Source organism: Dama dama, chromosome 14 (genome assembly GCF_033118175.1).
Source record: "Dama dama isolate Ldn47 chromosome 14, ASM3311817v1, whole genome shotgun sequence".
Taxonomy (NCBI): domain Eukaryota; kingdom Metazoa; phylum Chordata; class Mammalia; order Artiodactyla; family Cervidae; genus Dama; species Dama dama.
In genome coordinates, this window is record NC_083694.1 from 42,037,042 (window position 1) to 42,050,914 (window position 13,873).

Sequence of the window (13,873 nt, forward strand, 5' to 3'; positions counted from 1 at the left end):
TTAATATTTGTTGAATGAGAGAATGAATGAATGACCCAGTGTGTACACTAGGAATCATAAACTATCTTGTTTATATTTTAATTAAATTTATAGTAGGACACCCTGAAATATTTTGAAAAGAAGACACATGTATTGCGATTTGTACTATAGGAATGTCCATCTCTCTGTGGGATGAAAGAAGGATGATATAGATACTCAAGGCAGGAAGCTGTAGTAAAAGGGCTTTTAGAAGAAAAAGGTTGCATGTGGGGTTGGGGCGGGAGTGTATATGTGCAGGCAACATTACACATAGTGGGGAAGCTAATTCTTCCTGCATTATGCCTCTTGAAAACATGTGCTTTTTTATGTCAGAACTGTGCTCTGCTAACCTGATGTGCTCTTTTCATGACAGGAGACTGAACAGTACCCAGGGCGAAATTCGTGTTGGTCCTAGCCATCAGGTAAAGTGAATTTTAGTAACTTCTTTAATAGGTTTTTATTTCTTATTATTCAACTGGTCCTTTATTCTGTTGAGTAGCAACTTAGAACTGTTTTTATGCTATTTGGAATTTTATATAAATGCGGAGATTTATTTTTTAAAGACTACCACATACTTTAAAAAAATTATGGTAAAGTATATACAATCTAAAATTAACCATTCTGACCACTTTAAAGCAAATGGTTCAGTGCCCATAAGTACCTTCACATTGTTGTGCAGCCAATCCCCAGAACCTATTCAGCTTCCCAATCTGAAACTTGGTTCCCATGAAACAGTAACTCTTCATTCTCTCCTCCCCTCATTCCCTGGCCACCTCCCTTATCCTTACTGTGTCCACAAATCTGACAGCTATAGATACCGTATCTCAGTGGAATCAGCCAGCATCAGCCCTCCTGTGTCTGGCTTGTTTTCTTAGCATAAGGTCTTCAGGGAGCTCCCACATTGTAGCATATGTCAGAATTTGATTTCTTTTTATGGCTAAATTATTCATTGTATATATGGTTGTTAATCTGTCAGTGAACATTTGGTCACTGTGCGCTTCCCTGGTGACTCAGCTGATAAAGAATCTGCCTGCAATACGGGAGACCTGGGTTTGCTCTCTGGGTTGGGAAGATCCCCTGGAGAAGGGAAAGGCTACCCACTCCAGTATTCTGACCGGAGAATTCCATGGACTGTATAGTCCATGGGGTCGCAAAGAGTTGGACACGACTGAGTAACTTTCACTTCACTTCACGCTTTCATTTAGCTTTTTAGAAACCCCATTTCCTTCAGAAAAGTCAAAGTGATTAAGATGTTTGTCAGCCATAAGCTTGTTGTGTCATGACCCGTGCTCTTCCATGTTTTATTGAACTTACTAAGACTCTGCTGTTCTGTTTGTCATCTTTTTTTTTTTTTTAAATTTTTTTTTTCTCTGTTTGTCATCTTGTCTTTTGATCTCTATATCAGGTAGGATGCTTTGACAGGTAGGGCCAGAACACTCTGGCTGAACATGGCTGTTCATGGTCTCACATATCATTGCGTCTGGTCAGAGAGGACCAGGCTCCACTCTGCTCCTCTCCAGTTCTTGTGATTTGGTGTTCAGCTATACCCATGGGCTGCCTTCTTCCTTAGGCTGGAAGCTGAACTTTATTCTAAGATATACTTCTTCTGTTCACATTATCTCTGATATCAAGTTTCATTGTACATCCTGTGGTGTGATTATAATTTAATTGGTAGCATTTCTTCTTTCTGAATGCATTTAATAGTGGTTCTTACAGTGAATGAAAATGCAGCAAATGTTGAGAGGAGGAAAGGGATACACACCGCTCTTCTTTCCCCTTAGAAGAAGGAAGATTTTCCTGGAAGGTCTCCGTTAGTCACCACATGACATTGCCATGGGTGGGTCATGTGCCTATATCTAGACTTGGGAAAATTGTTGTATTTTAGCATGACTGGCTTGCCCCTTGAATTGAAATGGATGTTGATATTGAGCCATGGTAGCCATTACATCCTAGAGACATGATGTGGTGTCAAGTGAAGAGGCAAGAAGAGTTACTGACTGGAGGAGGGAGAGGGGGAGATGGGAGACGGTAGAGCTGAAGGATCGTCATCAGTAGGAGATGGAGGGCAAGCTGCAATGTCACTCACACCTGCCATTGATGGCTCTTGTTCCTTGCTGGAACCAGATGCACGTTCTCATCTTTGAAAGTCTGCAGCTGGAAGATTCATATGTAGGGGACTTTCTGTATGTAGATTCACTGTCTAATTGTACTTGTTACTTAGGTTCACACTTTAAGATGGTGATATGCTAATCCTGTCATCCCTTCCTTTATTGGCTGATCAACTTTTCTCTTGTCAATTTTTGATTCCCTGAAACACATAGGAAAGGCAGGATAAATGCTTGAATCTTTCCCTCTTTTTACCAGTTGGTTCTCTAACAACTTCCAGTAGTCATCAATGGGTTTAAAATTACTCACATGCTAATCAGATGTTATTCTTACTGATGAGATTAAATTATCCATTTGGGGGCTAGTAGGTGCCTTTTCCTGCTGTCTTCTGTGTCCTTTTCACTGGACCCCCATGATCTTTGGTTTAGAGTATATTACCTAGTATGACATGGTTTTTTTTTGTCTCCTTGTATATGTTCTCTGCCCTAGATCTAGAACTAAACTTTTGTAATGATCCCTCATTGTTTTAGTATAGGGCTTCCCTGCTGGCTCAGATGGTAAAGAATCCGCCAGTAATGCAGGAGACCTGGCTTTGTTCCCTGGGTTGGTTAGTGGAAAGTGACATTTTTTGGTTGGCTGCTACCCTGTTCATTATTACTGGGATAGATACTGTTTTCAGGCCATTTCACAACAGATTAGGAAATATGCTTCCCCCTCACCCCTTTTCTTTTATCCTTAATTTATTTATGTTTTAGAGATAAAATATATCATGGTCTCTTTCTAATAATCTGGGCCTTATATTTAATCTTATAGGTGAAATGTTCTATCATCCATATCTGTATCTTTTCCCCATGTCAGAAAACCAATTTTTAAATGACATCAAAATAATTATTCATTTGCTTTAGTCCTGTAATACTTACATAGCAGCTTAGAATAATGGTACTCACACTGCTATAAACAATATGATTATTGGAAACAGCTTAGCATTCAGTTTTTATTTTGGCCTTAGAATATATCCCACTAAGGCTCTTTAAGCAAATTAGTATGTTTTAATGTTACCTGAAATGATTCCTCAGTTCAGTTCTGTCGCTCAGTCACGTCCGACTCTTTGCAACCCCATGGACTGTAGCACGCCAGGCCTCCCTGTCCATCACCAACTCCCTGAGCTTGCTCAAATTCATGTCCATCAAGTCGGTGATGCCATCCAACCATCTCATCCTCTGTCATCCCCTTCTCCTCCTGCCAGGATCTTACCCAGCATCAGGATCTTTTCCAATGACTCGGCTGGTCACATCAGATGGCTGAAGTATTAGAGCTTCAGCTTCAGCATCGATTCTTTCAGTAAATATTCAGGACTGATTTCCTTTAAGATTGACTGGTTTGATATTCTTGCAGTCCAAGAGACTCTCAAGAGTCTTCTCCAACACCACAGTTCAAAAGCATCAATTCTTCAGTGCTCAGCCTTCTTTATGGTCCAACTCTCACATCCATACATGCATGACTACTGAAAAAACCATAGCTTTGACTCCTACTGTCGGCAAAGTAATGTCTCTGGTTTTTAATATGCTGTCTAGGTTTGTCATAGCTTTTCTTCCAAGGAGCAAACATCTTTTCATTCCTTGGCTGCAGTCACCATCTGCAGTGCTTTTGTAGCCCAAGAAAATAAAGTCTGTCACTGTTTCCATTGATTCTTGGAGAGGAGCAAACTCAAAACATGGTTAGGTGGGTTTATTTAATTTTGCTTTAGAGTTTTAGGGAATTGTTCTTTAAACTTTGTTTTTGTAATTATGTAAAATACACGTCCCCAAAGCCAAACATGCAGATGAATTGTGTTCAGAAAGTTCACCTTTCCCTGTCTCCTCTTTTCCTGTTCCCTCCCTCCCTGATAGATAATTGTTAGTGTTTAAAGGTTTTGATTTATCATTATTTGTATTCCCCCCCACCCCTTGTTCTTAGATAAATGGTAGTATAACATAAACACTTCTGCCACCTTTCTTTTATCTTCTGACACTCTATCCTGGCATTCCCTCGGCCGCAGTATGCAAAGCCCCTCCTCATTCTCTTCTGCCACCTCCTAGGAGCCCTTGGCATGGGAGAAACAGCCTTTTCTTCCAGCCCCCATCATCTGGAATTTGTGCTGTTTCTAGTCATATCTGTTACAAGTCATGCTGTGATGAACAGGTTATGCATGGAAATTTATATTTTGCCCAGTTGTCTTTGGGATATTATATTATCCCCAGAAGGGGGAATGGCTGGCTTAGAGGGCACATGTAATTCTAAGACTATTACAGCGTTCCCTTGCATAGAGACTGGACCATTTTGTGTTCATGCTGACACGTGCCAGCACATGGCCTCGTGTGTCATCACACTTTGGCACTGTGTTGGTCTGATAGATCAGCAATGGTATCTTGGTGTCATTAATTTGCATTTCTCTTGTCAGCACAGTTGGCCATCTTTTCCTATGATTCAGAGCCACCTGCATGTATGTTCTTTTCTCTAAGAAAATTCTATTTCTAGTCCCTTTTTCTCTAGAAGGGGTTGGTTCTTCTCCACAGCAATAGTTTTTTTTTTAATTAATTTCACAAACAACTATTTGAGAGTTACTGCTCCAACTACTGTACGTGGTGCTAGGGAAACAGCCTGGTACAAAATGTCTGAGACCTTTTGGTGTGAGTTGCTGTTGTCCTTTAATTTTAGGAGAACTCACTGTGGCTCCCAATTCAGCACTGAATTAAGGAAGCACACCATTTTGAAGGGGTGTGGTCAGCACCGGATACACAGTGAAAGGCTTGGGAGATAGACTGAAGCAGAAAGTGTAGACAGTAGCCTGCCAGCTGCATGGCTGACTCATGTTGAGTTTTGCCACACAGTAGTTTTTAAAACTTGAATAACAAACATTTAAAGCCATGAACTTTCACATTAAAGTCAAGATTTCTGGACTTTGGGGAAACCCATAGGATGTATGAGCACTGGTTCCCACTCTTGTATGGCAGCGTTCTCCAGATGGGACTCTCTCCGTCTCACCCCGATCCCTTCACACCTAATACGTGCATGCTCAGAGTGGGAGCCGTTGTCATGGATGGATTTGAGCACTTGGAATGTGGCAAGTCTGAACTGGGATGTCGCATTCTGTTTACTGTGGACAGCAGAACATTTAAAGTGAAACATGAGGCCCTCATTTTATTTTTGTTGGCTGTACATTCTGCCTGCTTCAGTCGTTTACAGTTTTGCCTAAGTTTCTGTGGACACTGGAGCTTTTAAACTGCAGCTCTTAATTTAAAATATTAAATTAATGTGACTATGTTCTTGATTTGAGAAAATAAGAACATGTGTGTTTTGCAAATGGGTGGCTTTTCATAGGCCTCTGAGCAGTCATGAGGCCTGTTTATACTTGATCTGCTGCAGTAGTAGAGGGTGAGACAATGCTGGAAATACTGGGTTGGCCAAAATCTTTGTTTCAGTTTTTCCGTAACAGCATGCCAACACCCGAACGAACTTCTTGGCCAATCCAATATTTTAATTTCTAACAGAATTGACTTGGAATCTTGGTTGTTGAGCTGTGTTTTTCAAATCTTTCCAAAAAAATTTTTTTAATTGAGGTGTCCTTTATGTATAGTGACCTGTTTGTATCTTAGGTATACTCTTCAGTCCTCTGTGACAGTTCATTTCAAGGCATAGAACATGGGTCATCTCAGAAGCTCCTGCCTGCCCCTTGTCCAGCAGCCCTCTCCTCCTGGAACCACTGCTCATTCAATTTTTGTCACCATCATTTAGTGCTCCTGGTTTTATTGTTGTTACCTTTATGGATTTTTTGTATTAATATGTCTACTAATATGTGACCCATTGATCTTGACTCCTAAAAGTAGCATTGGTTTGTAGAGTAGTTCACTCACTGTTTTAGTACACATCCTTAGGTGAGACTCTATTATTTTTTATTTATATATACACACACACACACACACATATATATATATATATACATCTTAGTAAACATGTTTTGTTGGATGTGTGTGGTTCTCCCTTCTTTTTCTTTATCAAGGAGCTCTTATTCCCAAAACATTTTTTGTTTTGTTACTTCCTTATTCACATGTGCCCACTTCTTTTTCCCTCTATGGACCATGCTGGCACCAGTTTACATTGACACTGTTAGCGGTTCCTTAAGTAGAGATCAAGTCCATTATGAAATCTCCTGTGGTGAAACGATCCCAGAGTGTGCAATGGGCCAGCTTCAGTGACTCATGAGTTTTCAGTTATTTCAGTACTGCTTAAAGAAAGAGGTTCAATTAGCTACTGTGTCTGTCCCCAAGGCCTGCCTGCACAGGCAGCTCTTTGAACATACCTTGATTGTGACTTCTTCATCCCTGTCTTACAGGCCAAACTGCCCGACTTGCAACCATTCCCTTCTCCCGATGGAGACACTGTGACCCAGCATGAGGAACTGGTCTGGATGCCTGGTGTTAATGACTGTGACCTCCTTATGTACTTGAGGGCAGCAAGGTAATAGGAGTCCACACCCTCCTGCTTTCTGAATTGATGAGTGGTCAGTAAACTTTCCCCTTTCCCTTGAAGTTGTGTTTATATATTGGGCATTCTCTGGCTTTACGTTTTGTTATGCTCTCTGTAATCAGAGCCCTGCTCCTTCTTACTGGAGAAACACAACTTTCGATGTTGAAGTCACTTTTTTCTCCTTGATGTTTGCCCCAACACAGATTTTAGAACTTTTCAGAAAGAAAACATCGTAAGTCACACATTCCAGTATCAACACTTCTTAATACAATTGAGTAATTGGCTCATTCAGTGCATCTTAAAATTCCATTCCATATTTCTTTGTTCCATGGCTGTTCATTGGTATCCGACCTAAACTTTACATTTTGAGGGCTTACCTATATGAATACTTGCTAACCTGAAAATGCCTAAATTACGAAATGAGAAGTTCACGTCTGTCCCAGACATGTCACAGTGCAGGCAGGGCCTTCCTTTGTCTGCAGGGGTTTCTGGGACTCACTCACTGCAGTATCAACAACAGGCAACAGAAATGTTGAAGTAAGGCAGTGATGGAGGTGTAACTCTGGCTGCTGTGTGGTCAGCAGTGTAACTTGGAGGCTACAGCAGAGATGGAGGCTTCAGGGCAGGGGTGACTACTGAGAGTTTTTTTCACCTCTTCCACGTTTGCTTAGAGATGGTTAATGTACAGCATGAGAAGAGTTAAGTAAAATTTCAAAGGATTCAGTTTTACATATTTTCTGGAGACTGACCTTTCAAAAGTTTATAATCTAGCTGACCATTCTGGCAGATAGTTTTAGATTATTCACGCCCTCAAAACTAAAATCTAAGTACTGATAAAGCATGGGAAGAAAAACAAATGGAATCGAATGAGAATAACATTTCTCTTTCTCAGTGAGTAAATGGTGAACTGCCGAGAAACAAAAAAAAAATGTTTAAGATGAGAGCAGAAGCAGGCCTGAGAACTCTGGCTTAATTGCGCATATAGTGGTGGAGTTTGGTCTGGGCTGGAGCTGTGCTCTGAGAACCGAGGGCTGAAATGTCTGCTCTGCTGTCTTCTCTTCCCGTCTCCACAGGAGCATGGCAGCCTTCGCCGGGATGTGTGACGGAGGCTCCACGGAAGATGGCTGTGTGGCGGCCTCGCGGGATGACACCACCCTCAACGCACTGAATACGGTGAGACCTTTGAAGTTCCCTAGGTGGGAAGCAAATTCTTCTTTCTTCTGTGCCGGCCATAGGGAGTCTGTGGTGATGGTCCATGAAGGGGTCTGAAGTCTCAGGAGGCAGTGCTGTGGGGTGCTGCTGGACTTGAAAGGTGGGAGCTGTGGTCCTGGTGGTGGGCTCCATGACCTTGGCCAGTGATGTGGCACCTCCAAATTGACCTTGTGACCTGCGTCTGCGCTCCAGGACTGTGGCGAGCCTCTGCCAAGAGCCTGGTGATAGTGGTCAGAGTTCACTGTGATCTCACAAGCCCAGTAGTAGGCACAGTGATCTTACTGAATCCTCACAGCGCCCCTTTTAGGAAGGCTCCATTATTACCACCATGTGGACCCAGGCAAGTGAGTTGAGAGCAATGGAGTCACAATCCATGGTCATACACTTAAGGTGTGAATCCAGAGGCCCTGCTTTCCAAGCCTTAATATATTCTTTGAACAAATTTGGTTTTTATAGATTTGGCTTTGGAGCCATGTAAATATTTCAGATGTTTATAAAACAAAGTTAAATTAAAAAAAAAATAATAATCCTTAAAAAAACTGAAGTAAAATGTAACCCACGAGCATAACGGTACTGAGTTGGTTGCATCACATATCCTGTGTGAGCAGTCATCTGCTTTAATCCTATGACTCCACGGCAGCTCAGAATAACCCAGCTTGAGCCGCTGCTAGCAGCAGGATTCCTGAAACCAGTTTACTTCTGTGGACGCTCCTTTTTGACCTCAGAGAATATCCTATGGGGCTGCACAGGACAATGAGTGTGTCATAGTTCCTTGAAACAGTTCTTCTCCTGTGTGTTCATTAATGTGGAACGATCAGGTCTGAAATATAACGAATTTTTATGAATTTCTGATCTGTTCACAAAGAGTCTGCATGGTTCTATATACTTAGATAGGATATTAAGATGAGGCTGAGCAACTCTTGGTGATGATTAAGTTTCATTTAAGCAGCACCCTTTTTGTCTGTCTTTTTCTTGAGAGGTTACTGTAATTGGAAGGAACTTCTTTCAGTCACCTGTTCCAGTCTCTAAATAGATTAGAATCCGAAGCACAGGAAGACCAGGTGACTTGTATGATTGTTGTCAACAATCCAAAAAGTTGGTAACAGACCCCAATTTAGGGATCTTCCTGCTGTACAACTTGTTGTTGGGGAAACATGTAGATATCTGAATGACATAGCCGGTTTTTATTCCTGGTCTAGTTGTGTTTCTTGAGTGTTACATAACATTATAATAGTCTCTTATATATTGGAGGTTGAATCACCTTGCTTGGGCATAAGCCATGTTCCAAATAAGTGAATGATTTTCATATTCCCATTTACTTTCTCACCTATTTGCTACTTAGAATTTTTGTGGTTATAAGGAATCCTTATTCTGAACATACAGTGATAGAGCCAGAGGGGGCCTTTGAGATTATTTTACAGATGAGAAAACTGAGACTCAGAAATGATGAATCTGCCAACAGTGGTTATGGCAGATGTAGCTGTGAATGTCTGTGAATTCAAAATACCCTAAAAAATGTGTGTATATTCAAAGTAACTCTTTGAAATGAGCTAGTTTTCTGTTGGGTTTTGGTATAAAAGCTTTATGAAAAAAAATTCTCCTTTCATGACTCTGCTGATCAGTTGAATTTTGAGTAACAAAAATGTTGCCATATTTAATTAAATGTCTGTTTTTGACACTTTTTCTGAATTTATCTGATTTATTCTCTGTCTTATTCCAACCCATCTAAAGATTCTGTGGAACATACTTTTGTACAGAAATAATTTGAGCTATTTTTGCCTGTGGTCCTTTGAAGCAAGTTCCTTCTGAAATTTTCTTAAGCATTGCTGGAGGGTTTTGGTTTATGAGTTTTTGTTTCTGTGAAGCTACCTTCTCATCATTTGAAATTCTTCCTGCCTAGGCGAGCCCAGGGTGGCTCAGGTGTCGGATTATGCAATACAAGTGCATTTAGCCATCAAAAGACTGAGTTGTGTGCTTATTTTATGATGAATGGAAACATTGAGTGGCTGTTTTAATTTTTATACTTTTGTTGTACTGGTTCATGGAGCGTTTTAGTTGCAGGCACTTTCTTTAATGAGAAGTGAAGTGATTGGAAAAATCTTGAGAGAAGTTAATGTTTATTTCACATTCCTTGGAATAAGAGTGTTTTGAGTTATGTTTAGTAGTAAATTAAAAAGATAAATTCATTGTCATGTGAGAAGTATTTATTATTTCTTAAAGTATAGAATAAAGTCAAAACAATGTAAAGCATTTATCAACTTAGAATAAACCTGTGTCTATTTCCTGTTTCCCAGGACAGTGTAGAAATTTAAAGTATATGGAATCTGCAGTGCGGCTGCATTATAGGATATTTAGTAGCCCAGTAGGACTGTTTGAATTTCAGTTCAGTCGCTCAGTCGTGTCTGACTCTTTGCGACCCCATGGACTGCAGCACGCCAGGCCTCCCTGTCCATCACCAACTCCCCAAATAAAGAGTTTAATGTTTAAAACTGCAGTCACTCATAGAACATTTTTGAACTGTTTGTTCTTTATTACGATTTTGAGTGTACATGCTCTGTCAGGTCTGACTCTTCATGACCCTGTGGACTTGTAGTCCACCAGGCTTCTCTGTCCCTAGGGTTTTCCAGGCAAGAATATTGGAGTGGGTTGCCATTTCCTTCTCCATATTACCACTATATGGACCTATTTTTAAATATAAGCTCCTCTGGGTTATTTAATTGAGATTTTTCTTCATTATTCCCAAATGAGAATTTTAGTGTATATTAAAAAAATTTATTGGAGTGTAATTTTTGTATAATAAACTGCTCTCATTTAAAGTATGTAATTTGATGAGTTTTTTTAGATGTGTATACCAATGAAGCTACTACAGTATTCAAGGTAGAAATCATTTCCAGCATCTCCCAAAAGTTGCCTCATGCTCTTTTATAATCCTGTGCTGTTTCTAGCCTCAGATAACCACTGATATATTTTTCTCATTATAGATCAGTTGCATTTTCTAGAATGTTGCATGAATTAGAATAATATTATATGTAATACTTGGGGTTTGGAGTCTTTCAGCCCAGTAATTTTATAGTAGATGTATGTTGTCACATTAGCAGTAGTGCATGCCTTTTTTATTGCTGAGTAGTATTCCAATCAATGGATATCCGTAGTATTTTGTCCTTTCACCTGGTGATGGACATTTGGGTTTTTTCCAAGCTTTTGGCCATTATGAATTGTTACACAAGTCTTTTTTTTATAACATATATTTTCATTTCTCTTGAGTAAATACCTGGCAGTGCTGGTAGCTTTTTAGAAACTTACCAAACAAGTTTCCACAGTGGCTGTACCATTTTACATTCCCGTTAGTAGTATGTTAGAATTTCAGTTATTTAGCATCCTCCACAAGACTTGACTCTGGGAGCCCAGATCACAGACTTAGGAAGACAAAAGAGAACTGTGCTCCATGTACACAGACACAAACTAAAGGCTTGTGGTTAATTACACTGTAATTTTAAGTTTCTACAGCCTTGCCATCAGAAGCCACAGTTCCTTTAAGTCCTTCTGGATGCCCCACAGGGTATCTGCACTATTTTTGAGTTGGTCACCCTCTTCATCTTTCAGTTTCTGGTTGGTAAAACTGGTTAACCCCCGAGCATTCAGAATACATGGAAGGCTCAGGAAGACTTCATTCTCAATGCCCATACATGCCCTTCACCACTGTTGACACTGGATGATTCCTGAATAAATGTTTCAACATGGATTCAGTAAGATCAGCCACACTTAATCCAGTAGCCCAGTAGGTATATCCTTTTAGCTTGATGACTTCATAGGCACTCTCAACTACCATCTTATGTACTTCCTTCCAGTTTTCACTATTATTCTCTATTCCCATTTCTGGATTCACTTCCTGGAGAGAAATGCTGGGCACATTCATTCCACTCCACACAGCCATGCTTGAGTCACCATGTTCTCCCAAAATCCATCTGTGGCAGCTGCTGAGATGAATGCCAAGTTTTTCATCCATTAGTTCAGTTCAGTCACTCAGTTGTGTCCAACTCTTGGTGACCCCATGGACTGTAGCATCCCAGACTTCCCTGTCTGTCACCAACTCCCGGAGCTTACCCAAACTCATGTCCATCAAGTCTGTGATGCCATCCAACCATCTCATCCTCTGTCATCCGCTTCTCCTCCTGCCTTCAATCTTTCCCAGCATCAGGGTCTTTTCCAGTGAGTCAGTTCTTCTCATCAGGTGTCCAAAATATTGGAGTTTCAGCTTTAGCATCAGTCCTTCCAATGAATATTCAGGGCTGATTTCCTTTAGGATTGACTGGTTGGCTCTCCTTGCAGCCCAAGGGACTCTCAAGAGTCTTCTCCAACTCCACAGGTCAAAAGTATCAATTCTTTGGTGCTCAGCTTTCTTTATAGTCCAACTCTCCCATCCATACATGATTATTGGAAAAACCACAGCTTTAACTAGATGGAACTATGTTGGCAAATTAATATCTCTGCTTTTTAGTATGCTGTCTAGGTTGGTCATAGCTTTTCTTCCAAGGAGGAAGCATCTTTTAATTTTTAGCCATAAGACAGCGAAATCTAGCAGAATCCAGATTACATCCACTCGCAATCACACAGTGCTTGGGCAATCCACTTGATTTCCAGGTAACGTATGTGAGAATATCTGCTGGGTTGGAAACCCCAATGATAATGCAGTTTGGGATTCTACTTGACAATCTGAGCAGTGATGAACTTGAAGACGTTAATGTTCTTTTGCGCCAGATTCAGGTGCCTCTCCCCTTCTTGCTAGTGAGCTCCTGCACTTAACCACCACAGTCTTGGAATTGGCAGTGACAGAGTAATCTTTGCCACGATTTTTGGTGTCTGAAGGAATAAGCTCCTGTGCTGCAGGTCCATTATTTCTCCTTTGAGTTTATCTTCCAAAACATCCACAAGAGCAAGCTCATCAGTCAGAGACTTCCCCAGAATGCTGATGGCACATGCCATACTGACTTGTCCAATACCCACTACAGTGATCTTATTGTTTGGAACCGTTCCCTCTTCTTCTGCAACTGGTGCAGCCAGTTTTTCCGTAAGAGTTGCCATTGTGCCCAGGGAGAGAAAGTTCTCCAGACAGTGGAAAGGACAGCAGAAAGAAGACAAAGCAGCGTGCATCTTCTCTCTTCTTGGTCATTCTTAATAGAGGCTTATCAATATTATTAATCTTTTCAGATAAGTAGTGTTTGGTTTCATTTGATTCCCCCCCCCCCCTGTTGTTTTCTATTTCATTGATCTCTCAATCTTATTTCTATTATTTCTTTTCCACTTATTTTGGGTTAATTTGAATATTTTTTCTCCTAGCTTCCTAAGGTGGGGTCTTAAATAACTGACACAAGTTCTAATTTGTTGTTCTTCTATAACCTTTTAGTTAAAAATTTAAAAAAAAATTTTATGTGTGATTTCTTCTTTTACCTGTGGATTGTGTAGAATTAAATTGTATAATTAACATGGACTTAGAATTTTTTTTCCCTCTCTCCTTCCTTCCTTTTGGAATGTTATTGATTTCTAATTTAGTTCTGTTGTGATCAAAGAGTACCCAGTGAGATTTCAATCTGTTGAGATCTGAGACTTAGTTCTTGTCTCAGCATGTGATTTATCTTGTGAATGTTCCATGTGCACTTGTAATGAACTTCTATTCTGCAGTTATTAGGTGTACTGTTTTATAATTGTCAGTTTCTTTGGGGTAGTTGATATTATCATTCAGATCTTCTCTGCCTTATTTATTTATTTTAGTTTTGACTGTGCTGGGTCTTTTTTGCTGCATGCCGATTGTTCTCTAGTTGCACAGAGTGGGTGCTACTTTCTAGTTGTGGTATGTGTGACTTCTCTTGTTGTGGAGCAAGACCCTAGAACGTGGTGAGCTTGCTTCGCAGCTTGTGGGATTTTCCCGGACCAGGGATCAAACTCCTGTTGCCTGCATTGGCAGGTGGATTCTTAACCACTGGGCCACCAGGGAAGTTCATTCTTTTATCTAGTTGTGTTGTCAGTTATTGAG

The 13,873-nt window shown here is 40.4% G+C and overlaps 1 protein-coding gene and 1 pseudogene across 6 annotated transcripts in view; one reads left to right on the top strand and one right to left on the bottom strand.

Moving 5' to 3' along the window:
* Window positions 1-13,873, top strand: part of RERE (arginine-glutamic acid dipeptide repeats) — a 408,498-nt gene that overhangs the window by 280,571 nt on the left and 114,054 nt on the right. For all 6 annotated transcript variants that reach the window (XM_061160480.1, XM_061160484.1, XM_061160483.1 and 3 more), the window contains 3 exons: window positions 392-440; window positions 6,497-6,621; window positions 7,704-7,803. In XM_061160480.1, coding sequence (XP_061016463.1) covers window positions 392-440; window positions 6,497-6,621; window positions 7,704-7,803 — 274 coding nt within the window. The remainder of the gene's footprint in view (window positions 1-391; window positions 441-6,496; window positions 6,622-7,703; window positions 7,804-13,873) is intronic.
* Window positions 9,742-13,009, bottom strand: LOC133069627 (L-lactate dehydrogenase B chain-like; annotated as a pseudogene).